The sequence below is a fragment of the Cottoperca gobio genome, chromosome 6 (genome assembly GCF_900634415.1).
Source record: "Cottoperca gobio chromosome 6, fCotGob3.1, whole genome shotgun sequence".
Taxonomy (NCBI): domain Eukaryota; kingdom Metazoa; phylum Chordata; class Actinopteri; order Perciformes; family Bovichtidae; genus Cottoperca; species Cottoperca gobio.
In genome coordinates this window covers 660,331-683,418 of record NC_041360.1, presented here as the reverse complement: position 1 = coordinate 683,418, position 23,088 = coordinate 660,331, and the positions used below count along the sequence as shown (strand labels likewise).

General features: G+C 40.1%; 1 protein-coding gene and 1 pseudogene across 1 annotated transcript; one reads left to right on the top strand and one right to left on the bottom strand.

The window, feature by feature from the left end:
• Positions 1 to 4,177: 4,177 nt before the first annotated feature.
• Positions 4,178 to 6,377, top strand: LOC115010031 (general transcription factor II-I repeat domain-containing protein 2-like; annotated as a pseudogene).
• A 4,821-nt stretch (positions 6,378 to 11,198) lies between these two features.
• On the bottom strand, positions 11,199 to 21,486 carry cstpp1 (centriolar satellite-associated tubulin polyglutamylase complex regulator 1). Its single transcript, XM_029434530.1, is given in 10 exon segments — positions 11,199 to 11,830; positions 12,046 to 12,109; positions 14,926 to 15,035; positions 15,646 to 15,758; positions 15,760 to 15,854; positions 17,121 to 17,206; positions 19,934 to 20,018; positions 20,333 to 20,463; positions 20,934 to 21,036; positions 21,285 to 21,486. Coding segments are annotated over 10 exon segments (1,041 nt in total). The 5' UTR covers positions 21,367 to 21,486; the 3' UTR covers positions 11,199 to 11,658.
• Between the last annotated feature and the right edge of the window lie 1,602 nt (positions 21,487 to 23,088).

Below are 23,088 nucleotides of genomic sequence, written 5' to 3'. Positions count from 1 at the left end.
CAACTAAACTGTTTAAAGAAGTTTTACCCTTAATTAACACTTCGTTATTAAATATGATCAACCTGTCTCTATTATCTGGCTACGTACCAAAATCCTTTAAAGTAGCTGTAATAAAACCACTTCTTAAAAAGCCTGGTCTTGATCCAGAGGTTTTAGCCAACTATAGGCCGATATCTAACCTTCCCTTTCTCGCTAAAATATTGAGAAAGCAGTCGCAAAACAGTTGTGTGACTTTTTACATAATAATAGTTTATTTGAGGTTTTTCAATCTGGATTTAGAGTTCATCATAGCACAGAGACGGCACTGGTGAAAGTTACCAATGACCTTCTATTGGCTTCAGACAAAGGACTCGTCTCTGTTCTTGTCTTGTTAGACCTCAGTGCTGCTTTCGACACTGTTGATCATGACATTCTACTACAGAGACTGGAACATTGTGTTGGCATAAAAGGAACCGCACTAAGCTGGTTCAAGTCCTATTTATCTGAGCGATCTCAATTTGTACTTGTTAACGATAAATCCTCCATGACAGCCAAAGTCAGTCTTGGAGTTCCGCAGGGTTCTGTACTTGGACCGATTCTATTCACCTTATATATGCTTCCTTTGGGCAATATTATAAGGAACCACTCTATAAACTTTCATTGTTATGCGGATGATACCCAATTATATCTATCAATTAAACCAGATGAAACCAATCAATTGGCTAAACTTCAAGCATGCCTTAAGGACATAAAAACTTGGATGTCTAGCAACTTTTTGATGTTAAACACAGACAAAACTGAAGTTATTATACTTGGCCCTAAACGCCTCCGAAACGCATTTTCTAATGACATAGAAGCTCTGGATGGCATTAACTTGGCCTCCAGCACCACTGTAAGGAATCTTGGCGTCATCTTTGATCAAGATCTGTCGTTTAACTCCCACATAAAACAAATCTCAAGGACTGCCTTCTTTCATCTACGTAACATTGCAAAAATAAGACACATCCTGTCTCAAAATGATGCAGAAAAACTAGTCCATGCATTTGTTACTTCAAGGCTGGATTACTGCAACTCATTGTTATCAGGTTGTCCAAAAAAGTCGGTTAAGACTCTTCAGTTGATCCAAAATGCAGCGGCACGTGTATTGACTAGAACAAGGAAATGGGATCATATTACTCCTGTATTAGCTGCTCTGCACTGGCTCCCGGTAAAATACAGAATAGAATTCAAAATCCTTCTCCTGACTTACAAATCAATTAAAGGTCAGGCTCCAGCATATCTTAAAGATCTCATAGTACCTTATAAACCAACTAGAGCATTACGCTCCCAGACTGCAGGGTTACTTGTGGTTCCTAGAGTCTCTAAGAGTACAATGGGAGCCAGAGCCTTCAGCTATCAAGCTCCTCTCCAGTGGAACCAGCTTCCAGTTTGTGTTCGGGAGGCAGACACACTCTCCACATTTAAGAGTAGGCTAAAGACTTTCCTTTTTGATAAAGCTTATAGTTAGGGCTGGCTCAGGTTTGCCCTGGATCAGCCCCTAGTTATGCTGCTATAGGCTTAGACTGCCGGGGGACACCTCCCTGCTCTCTTCCTTCTCTCCCTCTCTCTTCTTCTCCCTCTCTTCTTCTCCCTCTCTATCTGTATGCATTTATGTAAATGTATGTTACTAACTCACCATCCGGGGTATCATCCCCGGAGTGTCTGTCTCTCATGTGGCAGGTTGCCACTGATAAAGTTTACGTCAGGATCATGAATCGTGACAGCGCCTGCTGACCTGGTCCTGCTGGACACCGGGAAGCCTTATTGACATTTTCCTGGATTCATCCAAACTTTCTATTTCTTTTTTTTTTCCAACACAACATAATTTCTGTCAAATGTTGTATTTGTACTATGTTGTTTATCCTGTACACACGACATCTATTGCACGTCTGTCCGTCCTGGGAGAGGGATCCCTCCTCAGTTGCTCTCCCTGAGGTTTCTTCCATTTTTTCCCCTTTAATTTTGGGGTTTCTTTTAGGAAGTTTTTCCTTGTGCGATGCGAGGGTCTAAGGACAGAGGATGTTGTAACCTGTACAGTCTGTAAAGCACACTGAGACAAATGTATAATTTGTGATATTGGGCTATACAAATAAATTTGATTTGATTTGATTTGATTGTATGTTCTGGGTGGGATGACAGATTAATAAACAGACACGCTTTTTATGACTGGATGAAGCTTTCGTACTTTGCGGTAAAAGTGGCTCTCATTGACTTTGTCCTATCAATGTGGCTCTCATGTAAAAAATTGTGAAGACCACTGCACCAGGGGCTTTATTGTGACAGCCCATCCAAGTCCAGCAGTAAACTTTATCTGTATACTGTAAATGTTATATTGTTTTATAATACTTTTGTTTATAATAATCATTCAGTCATTTTCTTTGTTCGATCATTCATTTCCATTCATTGATAGGTAGTTTTCTAAATTAAATAATCCCTTTTCTAAATTAATAAATCATATGTACAAAATAAATCCTTCTTGAATCTTGAAATCAATTAAATTCATTACTTTTCATTTATAGTTCATGTAAATTAAATGCACAATATATTCATCATTATATATATTATTTATTTCAATTCATTTACATTTAATTTGTCAACAAGGTTTTCCAGCAGAGAGAAGAGTCTCTCCATCCTCTCCCTGCTCTCCATCCTATCCCTGCTCTCTTCTGCCTCCGTCTCCTTCTCCCTAAAACAAAACAAAATGTTAGAGCAAGTTTAGCTATACACCACTAAACAAAAGCAGATTAAGTTGTACACCTATTATAAATAATACAATATCAATTGTTACTGTGTACCGCCCTCCTGGTCCGTATTCTGAATTTCTATCTGAATTCTCAGAATTTTTATCAAGTTTAGTCCTTAAAAAAGATAAAGTAATTATTGTAGGTGACTTTAATATTCATGTGGATGTTGATAGTGTCAGCCTTAATAATGCATTTATCTCAATATTAGATTCAATTGGGTTCAGTCAAAATGTACATGAACCAACTCACTGTTTAAACCACACTCTGGACCTTGTTCTGGGATATGGTGTTGAACTTGAAAGTTTATCAGTGTGTCCACATAATCCTCTTTTATCAGACCATTTTTTAATAACTTTTGAAGTCCTGTTACTGGACTACAAGCCAGGAGGCAAAATATCCTACGCTCGATGTTTATCTGAAAGTGCTGTGACTTAATTTAAGGAAGTGATTCCATCAGCACTTAATTCAATACCAGGACTCAATATCAATATAATGGAGGACTCCAATGCTAACTTTAGTCCCTCCCAAATTAATCATCTTGTTGATAGCGCTGCAGCCTCACTGCGAATAACACTCGACTCTGTCGCTCCTCTAAAGAAGAAGATCATAAAACAGAAAAAGAAAGCTCCATGGCTTAATTTACAAATCCGCAAACTAAAATAAAAGTCGAGAAATCTTGAAAGTAAATTGCGTTCAACTAAATTGGGAGAATCTCGTTTAGTCTGGTTAGATCATCTTAAAACGTATAAGAAGGCTCTCCGTAATGCCAGAGCAGCTTATTACTCTTCCTTAATAGAAGAAAATAAGAACAACCCCAGGTTTCTTTTCAGCACTGTAGCCAGGCTGACAGAGAGTCACAGCTCTACAGAGCTTTCTATTCCTATATCTCTCAGTAGTGATGACTTCATGAGCTTCTTTAACGCTAAAATTATAATTATTAGAGACAAATCTCCTCCTGACCTCAATTGGTAATGACTTAACTTCAACCGCCGGAATTTTAAAAACATCTGTAACTCCTGAAATATATCTAGACTGTTTTATTCCAATCAACCTTAACCAACTAACTTCAACAATCTCATCTTCTAAGCCATGGGTGTCAAACTCTGGCCCGCGGGCCAAATTTGGCCCGCCGTGTAATTTAATTTGGCCCTTGAGGCAATATCAAATTAACATTAGAGCTGGCCCGCCGGTATTATACACCGCATTCACCGCTAATACTACAAATCCCATAATGCTCTGCTGTTGTTTTGGCGCGCCAGCCATGCTCTCTCCTCTGTGTCAGTAGCGATCCGTGTTCTTGCGCAACGCTTCTGCTGAAAGCCGGCCGGCTCACCCCGCCTCCCCGTGCCTCTCTCCCAGACGTGCTGCGGCCTCATTCTACAACTGTCAGTGTCACTGTGTTACCCCTACCAAAAATGGCGAAAAGAAAGGCAGAAAACAGAACTTTTCTGGACAGGTGGGAGACAGAATATCTGTTTATATATGTAAAAGACAGACCTGTTTGTCTCGTTTGTGGAGCCAACGTGTCGGTAACTAAGGAGCACAACATTAGGCGACACTATGAAACGAAACACCAGGACAAGTACAAGGACCTGGACACGACTCAAAGGAGCCAGAAAGTAGAGGAGATGAAAAGAGGTTTGGTTTCACAACAGAATATGTTCAAAAAAGTCACAGCACAAAATGAGGCTGCTGTAAAGGCAAATTATATCGTGGCAGAAGAAATCGCCAAATCAACCCGACCCTTTAATGAGGGAGAGTTTGTTAAAAAGTGCATGCTGAAAGTTTGTGACCAAGTGTGCCCAGAGAAAAAGCAGGCCTTTTCAAACGTAAGCCTGAGCAGGAACACAATAGCTGAGCGCACATGTGATCTTGCCACCAATCTGCATGACCAGCTGATGGAAAAGGGAAAAGATTTTGTTTCTTTTTCCCTTGCTGTGGACGAGAGCACTGACGCGTCTGATTCGGCGCAGCTGTCAGTCTTCATCCGCGGTGTCGACTCAAATCTGTGTGTTACGGAGGAGCTTTTGGGATTTAAATCCATGCATGGCACAACCACAGGGAAGGACATCTTTGAGGAGGTTTGCAAATGTGTAACTGAAATAAACCTGCCGTGGGATAAACTCGTGGGATTAACCACTGATGGTGCGCCAGCGATGAGTGGTAAAAAGAATGGACTGGTGGGCAGGATTCGTGAAAAGATGCGGGAAGAGAACTGTGCAGGTGAGCTATCTGTTTATCACTGCATCATACATCAAGAGTGACTGTGTGCTAAAGCCCTAAAGATGGAACATGTTATGACCACAGTAACACAAGTTGTTAACTTTATAAGAGCCAAAGGTCTGAATCACCGCCAGTTTAAGTCTTTTCTGGACGAGTTTGGTTCGGAACACACAGACGTGCCGTATCACACAGAGGTGAGATGGTTAAGCCGCGGAAAAGTACTGAACAGATTTTTCGAGCTGCGTGAAGAAATATGTCAGTTTCTGCAAAGCAAAGGGAAGGACACAGCAGAGCTCTGGGAGCAAAAGTTTCTGTGTGAGCTGGCCTTTCTGTGTGACATCTCAAGCCATCTTGATGCGCTGAACCTGCAGCTACAGGGGCGGGGCCGCATCATCACAGATATGTACTCGTCAGTGAGAGCTTTTAAAACTAAACTCTGCCTGTGGGAGAATCAGCCTGCTGCAAGGAAACCTTGGCCATTTCCCCTGCTGCCAAACCATAAAAACGCAGATCTCTACCGCCGTCTAGATCTCTAACCCTAACCCTAACCCTAACCGCCGTGTGCGCACAGTTTGCTGAAAAACTCAGTGTACTCGGCGCTGAGTTTATCCGGCGATTTGGCGACTTTGATGGTCAGAAATGTAGATTTGAACTGCTTAGTAATCCCTTCGCAGTTGATGTGGAAAAAGCACCAACTAACCTCCAAATGGAGCTGATTGAACTCCAGTGTGATGACACGCTGAAGTCAAAGTATGATGCTGTTGGCGCCGCACAGTTTCCACAATTCATCCCTGACACAATGCCTCAGCTCCGCACCCAAGCTGCTCAATTGCTCTCCATGTTCGGCAGCACTTATCTATGTGAGCAACTTTTCTCCTCAATGAAGATGAAGAAAACGTCTCACAGGATACGTCTGACTGATGAACACCTTCGTTCGATAATGAAGGTTGCCTCAGCTCAAAGCCTGAACCCCGACATTAATGAACTAGTATCCAAGAAAAGATGCCAGGTATCTGGCTTGGGCACATCAGATTAGATCAGTGTGTCGCAAACTGAGCAGTAAAAAGGCCTGAATGGTTGATTTATTAATTGTTATTTTGTTTTCAAATTTATTAGCCTGTGGAAAAAGTTAATGTTGATATTTACCTCAGAAGGCTGCAAATAGAAAAGAGGCATTCCATTTTTTATTTCAATTTTATTTAATATACCATTGATGTTTTTTCGTTCGTTTTTTGAAAGTTGATTTTGCACTATTAAGTTATATAAGCGTTGCTTGTTCCATATTTAGTGTTAAAGCAAATCAGTGTAGCAAACTGAGCAATAATTAACGTTTTATTCATGCACTTTCTCTTGCTACTTCAAGGCTTGAATGTTTGATTCATTCATTATTGTTATTTTATTTTCAAATGTATTAGCCTGTGGAAAAAGTTTATTTTGATATTTACCTCAGAAGGTTGCAAATAGAAAAGAGGCATTCAATTTTTATTTAAATTTTATTTGATATGCCATTGATATTTTTTAATTATTATTATTATTATTTGAAACTCGATTTTGCATGTCACTATAAAGTTATATAAGCCTTGCTTGTTCAATATTCAATGCAAAACTTGTTTGGGTCCCTATTAAAAGGTTAATTTGTTCAACCTTGGCCCACGGCTTTGTTCAGTTTTAAATGTTGGCCCAGTCTGTATTTGAGTTTGACACCCCTGTTCTAAGCCTTCAACCTGTCTTTTAGACCCGATTCCAACTAAACTGTTTAAAGAAGTTTTACCCTTAATTAACACCTCGTTATTAAATATGATCAACCTGTGATTTTTTACATAATAATAGTTTATTTGAAGTTTTCAATCTGGATTTAGAGTTCATCATAGCACAGAAATGGCACTGGTGAAAGTTACCAATGATCTTCTAATGGCATCAGACAAAGGACTTGTCTCTGTTGTTGTCTTGTTAGACCTCAGTGCTGCTTTCGACGCTGTTGATCATGACATTCTACTACAGACACTGGAACATTGGGTTGGCATAAAAGGAACCGCACTAAGCTGGTTCAAGTCCTATTTATCTGAACGATCTCAATTTGTACTTGTTAACGATAAATCCTCCATGACAGCCAAAGTCAGTCTTGGAGTTCTGCAGGGTTCTGTACTTGGACCGATTCTATTCACCTTATATATGCTTCCTTTGGGCAATATTATAAGGAACCACTCTATAAACTTTCATTGTTATGCGGATGATACCCAATTATATCTATCAATGAAACCAGATGAAACCAATCAATTGGCTAAACTTCAAGCATGCCTTAAGGACATAAAAACTTGGATGTCTAGCAACTTTTTGATGTTAAACACAGACAAAACTGAAGTTATTATACTTGGCCCTAAATGCCTCCAAAACGCATTTTCTAATGACATAGAAGCTCTGGGTGGCATTAATTTGGCCTCCAGCACCACTGTAAGGAATCTTGGCGTCATCTTTGATCAAGATCTGTCGTTTAACTCCCACATATAACAAATCTCAAGGACTGCCTTCTTTCATCTACGTAACATTGCAAAAATAAGACACATCCTGAGAGTATCGCCACAAGCCACATGGCCTCAGTCCATGGCCTCGGTCCATGGCTCCCATCAGCAGTGTCCATCAGAACTGGCAGGTGAAACAATACATCTTCATGTTTTCATTAGCTTATGTTAGCTTAAAGGTTCAATGTGTAAGATATGCCATCATTTAAACTTAAAACATTAAAACAATGAACTAACATCAACAGAGTGTGAAGAGGTAACAGTGTTGACGTTATGTCAAACACGTCTCTGTGTTGTGTTGCAGAGATATCTACTGAAGTTAGCATGCTAACAGCTAGCTGCGCTCCGTCCAGTCTGTAATTCCACTTGTTCCTCTAGAGGCGATAGTGAGTCACTGTAGCTGCAGTCCTGTCTCAAAATGATGCAGAAAAACTAGTCCATGCATTTGTTACTTCAAGGCTGGATTACTGCAACTCATTGTTATCAGGTTGTCCCAAAAAGTCGCTTAAGACTCTTCAGTTGATCCAAAATGCAGCAGCACGTGTATTGACAAGAACAAGGAAACGGGATCATATTACTCCTGTATTAGCTGCTCTGCTCTCCCGGTAAAATACAGAATAGAATTCAAAATCCTTCTCCTGACTTACAAAGCAATTAATGGTCAGGCTCCAGCATATCTTAAAGATCTCATAGTACCTTATAAACCAACTAGAGCATTGCGCTCCCAGACTGCAGGGTTACTTGTGGTTCCTAGAGTCTCTAAGAGTGCAATGGGAGCCAGAGCCTTCAGCTATCAAGCTCCTCTCCAGTGGAACCAGCTTCCAGTTTGTGTTCGGGAGGCAGACACACTCTCCACATTTAAGAGTAGGCTAAAGACATTCCTTTTTGATAAAGCTTATAGTTAGGGCTGGCTCAGGTTTTCCCTGGATCAGCCCCTAGTTATGCTGCTATAGGCTTAGACTGCCGGGGGACACCTCCCTGCTCTCTTCCTTCTCTTCCTCTCTCCTTCCCTCCCTCTCTTCTTCTCCCTCTCTATCTGTATGCATTTATGTAAATGTATGTTACTAACTCATCATCCGGGGCATCATTCCCGGAGTTTCTGTCTCTCATGTGGCAGGTTGCCACTGATAAAGTTTACGTCAGGATCAGGAATCGTGGCTGCGCCTGCTGCCTTGGTCCTGCTGGATACCGGGAGAACTTTTTGACATTTTCCTGGATTCAGCCATACTTTCTCTTTTTTTCAACACAACATAATTTCTGTCAAATGTTGTATTTTTACTATGTTGTTTATCCTGTACACACGACATCTATTGCACGTCTGTCCGTTCTGGGAGAGGGATCCCTCCTCAGTTGCTCTCCCTGAGGTTTCTTCCATTTTTCCCCCTTTAATTATGAATTAAGCAATATCAACTCTAATCCTATGAAAAAGACAAAATAATCAAATCAGAAATGTTTACAGATGTGGTCAGCTCTTCACACCAGTGATACTGGACACCTGGACAGAAGTCAATAAAACTACAAGCAAGCCACAGTACACCTTCTTGTTCAGCTGCTCTTCTAAAGAGGAAACCGCAACTGCTGTAGCCTATCCCTGCACCGTGAGAGGCCTCCCGTAGCTTTGCTGAATCCCCGCTGCACAAACATGCTGAAGGCCAGCATCATCAAATCGAAAGAAAGAGACTTTGAAAAAACACTCTGAATCGAATGAGGCCTGATAAGACTGCACCAAGGACCCCCTGCCAGATGGGGGCTGAGATGACCCAACGACATGCTGAGAGTATCGCCACAAGCCACATGGCCTCAGTCCATGGCCTCGGTCCATGGCTCCCATCAGCAGTGTCCATCAGAACTGGCAGGTGAAACAATACATCTTCATGTTTTCATTAGCTTATGTTAGCTTAAAGGTTCAATGTGTAAGATATGCCATCATTTAAACTTAAAACATTAAAACAATGAACTAACATCAACAGAGTGTGAAGAGGTCACAGTGTTGACGTTATGTCAAACACGTCTCTGTGTTGTGTTGCAGAGATATCTACTGAAGTTAGCATGCTAACAGCTAGCTGCGCTCCGTCCAGTCTGTAATTCCTCTAGAGGCGATAGTGAGTCACTGTAGCTGCAGTCTGCCTCAGTACAGAGGGAGAAGAAGTACAGCTGCTGACTCTCTTGTAGATATTACAGCCTTGTTCCTGTTTTATAGTTTGTTTATTTGGTTACATTCAAAGTGGCAGAAAGGAGAAACCCCCCGCACCACCTCTCCTCGTCCTCCCAGCTGCCAGGAGGATGTTTCTCTGAGTGTATATCTGCAGCTCTGGGAAACAGCGTAGCTTCAGTTAGCAGTTAGCTGGAGTTCAGCCACAGCACCGGAGAACTGCAGACTCCCTGTTGCTGCCTTTACACAGGTCCAGCAGCAGCTGTGACTGCAGGGTTGGAGCTGGTTCTGGCTAAGCTCCAGTCTCTCCGGCCGCTGACTGAAGCTCCGTCTGACGGAGGCTGCAGAGTGTCGACCTCTCTACTCCTCGGCGGGCTGCTCTCCTGGCTGCGCCGCCACCGGGAAGACGAGTCGAATATGTGGTAGTTTCTGCCACTTTGGATTTAGTCCAATCAACAACGTAACGTTACAAAGACTACAGCTCCGGTTAACATCAGTGCCCAGTAAACACAGATGATCAACTGCACATTAAGATTATCAGATATCAGTGTTTTCTGACCGGAGATCAGAGTTTCAGCAGTTTGGTTGAATTCTTGCCCTGCTGACTGACTAACAGGCATTACACAGGAGTGAATGCAATACACAATATAAAGAATACATTAGAAACTAACCCTTTGAAAAAACTACTACAACTAAATTATAAACATTACAGAATGTATGGACCCAGTTTAGAGGTGAAATCCTGCCCCTAGTTCTTTGCAGCAGGTGGTTCAGAAGTACACATTGAACCTTTAATGATTTAGATGCATGATGTTATAACTAATAAGGAAATTAGGAATTGAATTAGCATTGATTAGGTTTAAACCCAAACTAAGATCTCCCTACAATTTTAAATCAGTATTTGAGTTGCTTCACAATCTTCCCTGGTGCTTTTTAAACTCAACTGTTGAACGGTGCATTAATCTATTAAAAGTCAGTTTAATGTGTAACCCTCAAACAAACATATCCTCACTGATTCTACCTGGTGACACATGGTGCGCTTTCATTCATTCATTGTTCATCGGTGCATTCATGGTACTCATTTATTCATAATTTATTATTAATTTACCTTTCTGTTTTAATTAAGTTTTGTTGTAATTAGTTTAATAAACATTTAATGTATAAAGAACTTGATTTTGTGGCTTGTGTGTATGAAACATCAGGTGCCTGTACACTGGGCCAGAACTCTGTAGCAGCCTTCAAATTATGAGACTACCTTAATTATGACTATCAATCTTTCTTTATGATGGGTGCTGCTCCGAGCTTCTACATTCTGTGTTTCTGAGAGTCGAAGTTAAGCCCCATCAGTCTCCTTCCCCTTTTGTACCATTCATGTGTTTATAATACATCATTTTGAGTTATTAGTTAGAAATATACTGTATATTCTGGTATTAGTTATAAAATATGCTACAATCAATTGAATCTACAAGAGTGTAATGAAAAGCTAATAAAGTAGGTTTGCTAAGTGCACCTTTTTTTGAAAAATCAAGCATTTACAGTCGATAATTTCACCTCCAGTTTCTATCTTTTATTCCAGTCACACTGTAAAACCAGCAATGAAACATGCCTTGTTGAAGAGCAGCTAACTTGCAGTAACTAAAATGACCTCATTGGTTTAACCTTTAGTGGAGAGTTTGTTTCATGATGGTATGATATCAATGCTGTTTTAGACGCTTTTCCAAAATGACAACACGGTTTCAGGGAAAATTGTAAATGCTTGTCATTGAGTATTAACTGGAGGTTACAGTTGATATTTAACTAGGTTATAATACTCACCACAAGCTAAATAAATACAATTACTGCCAACCAACACAAACATTATTTCCCCACTGTGCAATCATCCATGTGTGAGTTTTCATAGCAGATAATGGGCAAGAAAGTTTTGACATGTACCATATAGTCACAGTGTCTTTTGGAGTTAAAATGGAAGGTGACATGTCACAGACTGGTGAAAAGTTAAAAGTCAATTTTCAGAGGAGTCTGTCTCTTCCGTGGAGCCATCGCTTTCCACCTCTATCTTCCTCCTGTGGTGGATGTTCCTCCTGGGGGAGGCCTTCCTCTGCAGCATCTCCTTCAGCCCCCCCACCGCACTGCCACTGCTGTTGCTGCCAGGACTCACTGAGATCTGGGCGATTCTGGACAGAGATATTCAGAGAACAAAAGAAGATAGAAGAAAGGAAAAAAGAAAGCAAAGACGTGAAGTAGAAGCCAAAAAACAGAAAGATATGAGGACAACAAAATGACAAAAGAGCAAAAATAAAAGCATGTTAATATATGTTGGCTTGTTATCGTGCGTGAGTGTGTGTGTGTGTGTGTGTGTGTGTGTGTGTGTGTGTGTGTGTGTTCTCACAGTTTGTCCAGTTCCTGGTCCATCTCTGGATCAATGAGCAACTCTGCCTTGCTGGGTAATGCTCCTGAAGAAAGGACATTCAACTTTTTAAAGCAGTAAGAAATATATATATTTCCTAAATGTGTCATGATTTGAATTGTTCTGTGTAATGTGAAAGGTGTCACTTGTAGTAATCATCCCAGAGAATTGTAACCAACTCTGCTGTTCTACTCTCTTTTAGATTATTGTATGGGTTTTTACATCACATTGACTATTTGGTTCAGACTCTCATCATACCCCTGTAGCCAACTGTTTGGTACAGTAACTAGTTGGTAAACACAGTGGAGGATTTAGCAGCTAAAGAGCCAGACATTTCTCTCAGGAGTTGGTGAGGACCACAACAGAGCTAAAAGAGAGAGAATATTGGAGGGACATTCATGTGATGAACTGAAACATGACTTCAAATTAACAAAAATGTTGCTCTGTGTTCACCATAACAACCTTATATCATGAGAACATGTTGAACGTATTTTCAGCCTGCTGCGATGCCCCCAAGTGGCCAAGAAAATCCTTTAATGCAGCTTAAAAAAAACCTCTTTAATCAAACTATTTCCTATATTATGATAATAATAAGCTGCCAATAAAGGTGGTGTTGGTCTTGGATATGATAATATATATGAGGGTGTGTCTAAAAAGTAGAAAAGTGTTTGTTTTTTAATTGATTGTGTATTAGTAGTTGTTATATTTATAGCAATCGGTCACTTAGTACCTTAATTGCCACCATGAGCTGTGTGTCACAGCCACTTTAACTGCTGACCGTGTTAAATAAGCAACTTCATCCGTGATGATCTTGATCAGCATAAACTATGACAGCTATGAAAGCATTACTGGAAGTCAAGCTTAACTAGGAGCTTGTGTTGGTATAACTCAACATTTGTTGACTGAACTTAATCTTAAATTTGTCTACTTAGGTTTAGTTACATTGACATGTGTTTACCATTACAACTAATGGACAAGTTCAGTACAGTACAGTTAACATAACGTTCTGTGGGCACTCTTTTTTTTTATAGCATATAAATATCCTCACAGTGTAATGTAGCTAGCTTTCCATGATGATAGCACTGCTGAATGCACACATCTAAACCAATAACCCAAACACATGGCTTTAATGGGAGCATTTATACAAAACATTTGATTGGATATTTTTTATCCCAAATTCATCAAGCAGTAGGTGGACACACCCTCCAATGTCTTGTTTAAAGCAGGGCGGGTTATTTCTAATAAGTTATACAATGGACAAATAAAAAATATTAATTGTATTTCAAACACCGGGTGTTTCCAAGCTGAGTAATTTGGAGATATTATAATATTTATTAATAAAATATTTTTGTATTGCTCATAAATAACTAGTATATACCCATATTCCCTGTCGCATGTAAGGGTAGTGGTTTTCCAAGTATTGTGTAATGGGCAGGACTTACGAATGTGAATTGGACTTGCTGCTGACGAATCCGTTTAAACCTGAATTTGAATGGACATTTGGATTTTAACGTCATATTCACGATACCTGGCTACAGTGCACTTGACATTAATGTGTTGACATAAAAAATCCACTAGATGGCAGTTGGTCACTGTAAATGTTTTCTTGACGAAAAATTCGATTTTTACCAGAATGACCCAAAACAAGAGTATAACACTTAGGATTGGAATGTGATTTAATATCTTTATTGCTAAATTATGAAATTGTGAATCCTTATCTGATCGTCATGAAAATAACAGGATCAGGTCCTGGTGACTGTTGGATACTGTGTGCGAAGTTTCAGCCATCCAGCCATTTCCATTGTGGATATATGGATTAATAACCAATGTATAATATGCTTATGAACAATACACGTGAAACAACGAATACTATTCAGATCTTCTTGAAAATGCTCTGCATACCTTTGTATGGGGTGTTGGATACTGTCAAAAAAACCTCAGCCACCTAGCCCTTCTAATTGTTGAGAAAAATAGTAATATCCGGAATGCTATAATGTAGCTGCTAATAGCTGCTAATGTAGCCAAAAACGGCTAATATTAATAAAGACGAAATCCTATTCTGATTTTCTTGAAAATGCGCTGGTTCTCTTCGTCTGGGGTGTTGGATACTGTGTTGACTTTTCCAGCCAGCTAGCCATTAGCATTGTGGAGATATTAATAACAGTGTAATAGCCATAAAAAACGGCGAAAATGAGAACTTCTCCTATCACTTTGATATTAACAGTGCCAGCTCATATGTACTGTTGGATACTCCCCAAGACATCTGAGCGGGCTAGGTGTCAATTGAACGCTTAGAATGGTCTCCATTTTGGAATCAAGCGCTCAGCGCTGCATGCACCGGAATAAAGTTTTTACCGCAGTATAAACGAAAAATAACACACATCGATCAGCTCATTTCAAAGATTGCAACAGCTGTTTATGGGCTTTTATCGATGTGACGATCAATATATTTTTACTGGAATCGATGTATTGGACCTTTGTTGGATTATTACTGATTACAGGATTATGATGAGGCTTCATGGGTGAGTTGGCTCAATGTCATGATTGTGCTTGCTAGTTTGAGGAGCTGATTGTACTTGCTGTTGTGATTGTGATCTCAAAACCGTTGTGCTCACTAAATAGACGAGATGTTAAACTTTCTAACGATGTCTGGCATTGGGTAACACATCCAGCATGGTGGACTGTAAACAACACAGGGCAAGATACAACCTCTGTGAAAATGTAAAGAAACACCTGACCCACCTGGTAAGAGGTTAAATAACTAAAAGCAGGAACTAGCACATAATACTGTAATCTGAATTGAAAGTTTTCTCCAATTTATTCTGGTAGTAATAGTAGAGAAATGTGTAATGTTAAACCTACCAATAGTTTGGTTGATGGCCTCATGTTTAGCCAGGCTCATTAGGAAGCTGTAGTAAGAGACTTTGTTCGTCTGTTCCAGTACTTGCCTCATACAGGACCTGGGAGGATGACTACACACACACACACACACACACACACACACACACACACACACACACACACACACACACACACACACACACACACACACACACACACACACACACACACACACATTATTAATCCCTCAAGGATATATATAGTCTATGGTCCTGTCCCTACTGAACCCCGTCTATTGTCCCACCTGCATGCGTTTAGACTCTAGATAGATAGATAGATAGATAGATAGATAGATAGATAGATAGATAGATAGATAGATAGATAGATAGATAGATAGATAGATAGATAGATAGATAGATAGATAGATAGAGCAACCTGCTGCTTCCTCACCATGACATTCAATCATATAGGTACATCATATGGCCAGTTGGGATGCCCCGCGGAGGAAGAGGTGTGATGTTGGTCTTACTGCAGTAAGTTATTATGTTAGAATTCAAGGTATTGTATGGGTATGTCTATAGTTATGCATGGCTAGTTACAGTGTGTAGGTGGTGGGCTTTTTATAAGCACAGTCAATGACTTTATCAGTGACCCACTGGAGGTTGTTTCATACTTCTGTTTGTGCTGACTTTGCACAGCCAGTGAGTGAGGACTGGAATGTGTACAGTGTGTGTGTTTTACCTGCATTTGAACCTGTCACAGAGGGCATCTATACACTGAGCCAGAGTGGACGGTTCCACTCCGTCAATGCTGTTGCTCCCCCTTGTCGTTCTCCTCTGCAGCCACAGAGGGGAGCTGCTCGATGGAGGTAGACGTGGGGACGATGACAGTGTTCGGACTCTTCCCTGCTAACAGATCCTGGTAAATCCCCAGCACGCTGTCCAGGAATTCTTCAGACACAGGGGACAACGGCCAGTTGGAAGTCAGGGGGTTGAATTCTGTTTTTTTCACCTTTTGGTTGAAAATGGGATTAGACTGCTAACAATTAAACAATTTTTTTTTTTTTTTCTTTTTTATTATTCACAACTCACTTTTAACACTCACAGGTGCTCTTTTATTAAATAAACTAAACGCTTATGCTATTGATCTAATTTATGTGTACGTTTCAGTTTGTACTGTCTACTTTGCTGATTCACATTCTCTCCTTCGCTCCGTTTTGCGAAGGGCGGGGCTTCGCGGCTGACACACACACACACACACACACACACACACACACACACACACACACACACACACACACACACACACACACACACACACACACACACACACACACAGAGAAAGAAAGGAGAGGAGAGAACTAAATAGAAACGGCGCCACGCACGTTTAATTATGTGTAAAAACAATCAAAATATTGGAAATAGAAATAGGAATGTTTATGTTGATTATTTGTTGTCGGCACGTGTAGTGCAGACGCCACTTCCCTTTTTTGACCATCAGCTCATTGATTGTATCAGCTGGTGTATATAACAGGGAGTTGCCATTAAGATTTGCCATTTGCCATTTCAAGTTGCTCTGCAGAATCGGGAAGAGTTTGTGAAGAGGACTGCTCCTTTTCTCTGAACTCTCCCCGATTCTGCAGAGCAACTTGATAAAAGTTGCCGGTAGATTATCGAAATCTGCATTGCCAGCTGAAGCCAAAAAACCAATTATCTTACCTGCAAACCATCACGTGACTCATGAACGTGTCTGATGAGGAGTTGAGTCTTTTTTGATTTGAAGTTATATGGTTTTTTGACTGCTGCGTTACACTGCGAAAAGGTAGATTTAAGTTGTTTTAGTTTTATTGCAAGTTCACCCCATACCTGCTTCACCCGGTAAGAACGACTCTTTGTTTGTAAAAGGAAGAAAAACATAATATGATGGAGTCTGAATGAGAAAGGAAAATAAAAGTGACAAAACAAAGAATGCAGTGAACAAATACGAGGATTGAAAAGTTGCTCTAATACAAGCCGTAATTAAAATAGTCATGGTTAGATATATAAAACATATGTATATATGTATACTAAAGAGAATCAAATTAAAACAGTTTGATTCTCTTGTGAAATGTTTAGAAACTAATACAAATCATTAACACACCCATATTAATATTGCAATATTATACAAGCCTGGATATGCTGAACATAACCAATATCAAGCAGTAGTTTATATTGTACCTTGGTAGTAGAACTGCAGCTGGAGTGCAAAAAGGAAATCAGAGAAAGACATCATGCAGTCTATGGCGTCGTCCATCAGAACAATTCTACAGAACAAGAAAGAAAAAGCAGATAACAACAGTTATTAAAGGAGCCACCTGTCCTAACATGAAATGTTTTTAAATTGTCTTTTAAATGCATGAGTTGAGACCATTCAGCACACTTCGGCTCCTCAGACCATCTCTCTGTTATGCTAATTCCTGCATACAGGCCCCTGCTCATCAGAGAATAGCCCACGGTGAAGCAGGTGAGGATCTGGCCTGAAGGAGCTATGTCAGCGTTGCAGGATTGCTTTGAATGCAAAGACTGGGACATGTTTAAAGAGGCCGCAACTGAAAAGTAGGAGTATGCTGTGACTGTACCTTCATACATCCAGAAGTGCATGGAAGATGTCTCTGTCACCAAGTACATCACTAGACGTGCCAATGAGAAACCCTGGATGACTACGGAGGTGCGTGGAAATAAATAGATGTATACATGATAAGAAATTTATAACTTACTCTTTATATCTCACATAAAGCTTCTTGTAATTACCAATTACGCCGCTTACAAATCTGGTGACGTGGTGGCTCTGAGATCAGCAAGAGCCAACCTGGACCGTGCCATCAGAGATGCTAAGCACACCCATGGTCAAAAAAATCCTGATTTTCTTTAATGACGCCATGAATACCAGGCGCATGTGGCAGGGAATTCAGACCATCACTACAAGACATCGTCTTGTAGGATACAAGGCTGCTCCACCACCCTGTGAGGACAACACAATTCTCAACAACCTCAATAATCACTTTGGACGCTTTGAGGCACTAAACAACACAACTGCAATGAAAGCTGTCCCCCAGCATGATGAACAATCACTGATGATGTCTGGAGGACGCTGAAGAAAGTTAACCCTCGGAAGGCGGCGGGCCCGGACAGTATTCCAGGACGGCTGCTCAGCGACTGTGCCGACCAGCTGGCCCATGTCCTCACGGACATCTTCAACACCTCGCTGGACAAGGCTATTGTTCCATCATGTTTCAAGTCAGCAGCCATTGTTCCAGTGCCTAAAAAATCCCCAATCACTTGTCTGAATGATTACCGGCCGGTAGCACTCACCCCCATCATGATGAAGTGCTTTGAGAGGCTGGTCAAGGACCATATCATCTCCATACTTCCCCCCAATCTCGACCAGTTCAAGTTTGCTTACCGCCCAAACCGCTTCATAGAGGACGCCATCTCCTCTGCACTCCACCTGAACCTGGCCCACCTGAAGGAGAAGAACACCCATGTGCGAATGCTGTTCCTGGATGTCAGCTCGGCATTCAACACAATCATCCCCCAGCATATGGTAAGCAAACTGGGACCCCTCGGCCTCAACACCCCCCTGTGTAACTGGCTGCTGGATTTCCTCACCAACAGACCCCAACATGTGCGGGTTGGAAACAGCACCTCCAGCACCATTTCTCTGAGCACCGGCTCCCCACAGGGCTGCGTTCTGAGTCCACTGCTGTTCACCCTGATGACCCACGACTGTTGCGCCAGGTTCAGTACGAACCACATCCTGAAGTACGCGGACGACACAACTGTGGTGGGACTCATCAGGGACAACAACAAACTGGCCTACAGGGAGGAGGTGAAACATCTGACAGACTGGTGTCACACCAACAACCTGATCCTGAATGTTGACAAAACAAAAGAGATCATTGTTGACTTCAGGAAAAAGCAGCACTGTCACACACCACTCCTCCAGACTCCTACAGACAGAACAAAGTTCTTGGGGGTGCAACTCACAAACAGTCTGACCTGGTCCCTTCACACCTCCTCACTGGTGAAAAAGGCACAGCAGCGCCTGCACTTTCTGCGCAGGTTGAAAAGAGCACAGCTCCCCCCTCCCATCCTCACCACGTTCTACAGAGGCACCATAGAGAGCATACTGACCAGTTGCATCTCTAGCTGGTCTGGAAACTGCAACACCTCAGACTGGAAGTCTCTGCAGAGAGTGGTGAGGACAGCGGAGAGGATCATCGGGACGTCTCTTCCTTCCATCAGAGACACTGCTAATAAACGCTGCCTCACCAGAGCCTAGAACATTATAAAAGACCCCACTCACCCCCACCACGGCCTGTTCTCCCTGGTTCCGCAGCATAAGAAGCAGAACAACCAGATTCTGCAACAGTTTCTTTCCCCAAACCGTCAGACTGTTGAATCAGAAATAACTTTTTCTCCTGAGCAATGTGAACTCCACTCAAACCCTCTTAAATGTATATATTTTATACACTGTATATATGTTATTTATATATAGTACATTTATATTTTAAGTACACATTTTATTTGTATTTCTGCATCAGCACCACGACACTTTTTAATATTTATGACCAGTTACTCAGTCACTTTTACAGAAAGCCAGGACAAACGAAATTTCATTTGAATTGTACATTGTATAGCTCGAAATGACAATAATGTTTTTTGATTGATTGATTGATTGATTAATTGATAATGACTGAAAGACTATATTATATTTTCTTTTTATGTCTGTAATAACATATAGCACTGAACTTAATGGACATTCTATTTGATCTACAGCAAGTACCATTATAATAATTGGCATAGTAAACTAAACAGGCATATTTTCCCAGGATGCAATTTTAAAGTTGTGGTAACCAAACAAACATAGGTGTGACACACACTAAACATTGGATTGGTGAACATCAGCACAAAGAAAGCGTGGTCAAAAGAGTTTGATGAAATAATACAAAGTATTGAAGGGACATGTAGTGTGTTGTCTATGTACTGACCTGGCTGCATTCTGCACCATCTCCAGGGGGAAATCTGGACACAATAACTGCAGCAGAGACCTATACTCCAGCATGGACAGCAAGTCTGGAATACAACTCATTTTAGTTACAGAGTATACAACAGTAAAGCACTGATGTAATGTTATAGACAGTCAAACCAACAAGTCAAGCCAAGTGGGTTTCACAAGTTAACGAGTTAACATTTGGAAACTAATGACAGTACACTACTGTGTATTAGACGTGAATTCCTGTTATTAATTCCCTTACCAGTCTGTAAAAACTAGGACCGTCGTCTTATGTTATAACATAAATCTAGCATTATATAGAGAAAGGGGCAATTATGTAATGACTATCACAATCTAACTGTTTACATTCTAATTATTTCTGGCTCTGACTCACCTCCACTCTTGCCGATCTGTCTGTAGCATCTCCAGAAGACTCTGATGAAGGAAGCTCTGTTATGTGGAGTGGCCCTGATGTAGTTATACTCTCTGAAGAGCACGTGGTTACTGTTCTTTACACTGCTGAAACTACAAACACACACAGACAAATTACAAAAAGAAGCAAAGGTCCACATTAAAAATTTGAGGGAAAGATGAACATGCATTACTGGCTTTCTGCATCACATTTATGAAGGTGAAGGCCTTTACACACAGAAGATTGTGTAGATGTACACACTTGCATTATAGGGTGAACACATTTTTATATATTAGCACTGGTTCAGTATAAAAGGAAATCAGCTACTACAGTGGTTATTGAATGAATGTGAGTATACACTGTATACCTAATACTAGACAAGCTGTTTTGCACATTTGAGTGAATTTCCAGTTTAATTATTGTCTGTATGTTTCCAATATTATCTCTGTGGACTGGAGATATGCAATAAAAAATAAATGTATTAGCCTCCCAAACTCTACACCACAGATGAAAAAAAAATGAACTGACATAATAATTCTCCCTGTAAGCGTAGCTACGTGAGACTGTGTTGAGTGTCACATACTATTCAGCAAAGTAGCGGATCACCCCAAAATGGCTATATTCCTCTTTATGTTCCAACAGCTGGGTCACTGTATCACTCAGGTAGAACAAAACATTACTGTCCGCTGTGAGAAAAATAAACACAAAATCTCAGTCACGCACGCAAGAATACAAAGACATACTTAAAAACTATAGTTTGTTTCTGTTATATAACAGTTAGCTAGTTGATAGTTTCAATACATGTATTGACGATATACAGATGAGATAGAGGGATGATAGATAGCTCACAACTGTTAAGTGAAAAATATACACCAAAAAAGGAGCTAGCTAAAGAGCTCAACTGTTAGCACAGCACAGCTAACACAGAACCTACCGAGGTACTCATCATCTGGGACGATGGAACTAAAACGGTTCATTGTGGTCGTCCTTTCAGGAGATAACGTTGAAATTAACATTAATAAACTCGTTGTGTTTGGAGCTATGATCGGCGAACTATCTAGCTAGCTGTTCGTTTCTAGGTTCTAACATTAAGCTCTTCCATGAAAAAAGCAGGATGTTGTGAGTTACATTAATAAATGCCCCCGAACAACAAAGCACGCAAAGGTTCCGTTACTATTTTCCACATAATAATAATCATCATCATATATATCACAAGTGTAACTGCAGACAATTCCTATTTAAGATTGACAAATAGCCTTATTTTGTCAGTAAAAATAGTAACTTAGTCCATACAATTATAAGATATTTAGGAAGAAATAACCTTAAATTGTAGCTAGCAGCAAAAGACAAATTTAAGTTAGGTTGCATTATTTGTGTTTTTATGAATATCATTCAGTAACATGCCTGTTATACAGTCTATGTTATATCCAATATTTAGACTAGTTGTGTTGTTCCTGGACAGAAAGGATTCAATACAATTGTAATAGCAACACCAGATTACTCATTATTAACTTGCAGGTCTGCTTGAAATATGTTGTGTGTTTCTTATATGAAGTACTACAGTACTTCTATGTGAAGTGAACTCACACTTAATTCGGTTTTGCAGAAGATTAATGCTTAATATAGACAGCCATTATAATTGACATCACTGTTTATTACTTCTTCCTGGCTTGTGTGAGCTTTAAAAGAAATTCTCTTTTTTACTCACCCACAATTTCCATTTTAGTGCTTTTCTACTGCAATGCTTTGTAGGCTACATATGTTAGTAAAAATTAATTAATAGAAACCTAATAAAAATTAACACCACAACTACAAAATTGCAACTAAATAGAAAAATTAAATGTAGACTCTGAAACATTAGATATTTGTCATCTGAAGCTGGACTAGTAAATGATTTAATATCAGATAATCAGATTGATTTTGATTAATATATTTATTATGCATTGAAACCTGGCTGAGACATGAAGAATATGTCGATCTAAATGAATCCACTCTGCCTGGTCATATTAATACTCACTGCAGACATATTCAATTCAAACTCTTGATCAATCCTAAAACTAAACTAAACTATAACCCTTTTGAAAGTCTTGTTCTTACGCTCTCAAACCCAACATGGAAAACAATACAGTTAATCTTATTAGTTATAGTGTACCGCCCTCTTGGTCCGTATTCTGAATTTCTATCTGAATTCTCAGAAATCTAATTGAGTTTATTCCTTAAACAGATAAAGTAATTATTGTAGGTGACTTTAATATTCATGTGGACGTTGATAGTGACCTTAATACTGTGTTTATCTCGTTATTAAACCACACTTTGGACTTGCATACTGGCATATGATGTTGAAATTGAAAGTTTAGACCATTTTTTAATAACTTTTGAAGTCCTGTTATTGGACTACAAGCCAGTAGGCAAAATATCCTAAGCTCGATGTCTATCTGAAAGTGCTGTGACTAAATTTAAGGAAGTGATTCCATCAGCACTTAATTCAATACCAGGACTCAATATCAATATAACGGAGGACTCCAATGTTAACTTTAGTCCCTCCCAAATTAATAATCTTGTTGATAGCGCTGCAGCCTCACTGCGAATAACACTCGACTCTGTCGCTCCTCTAAAGAAGAAGATCATAAAACAGAGAAAGAAAGCTCCATGGCTTAATTTACAAATCCGCAAACTAAAAGAAAAGTCAAAAATCTTGAAAGTAAATGGCGTTCCACTAAATTGGAAGAATCTCGTTT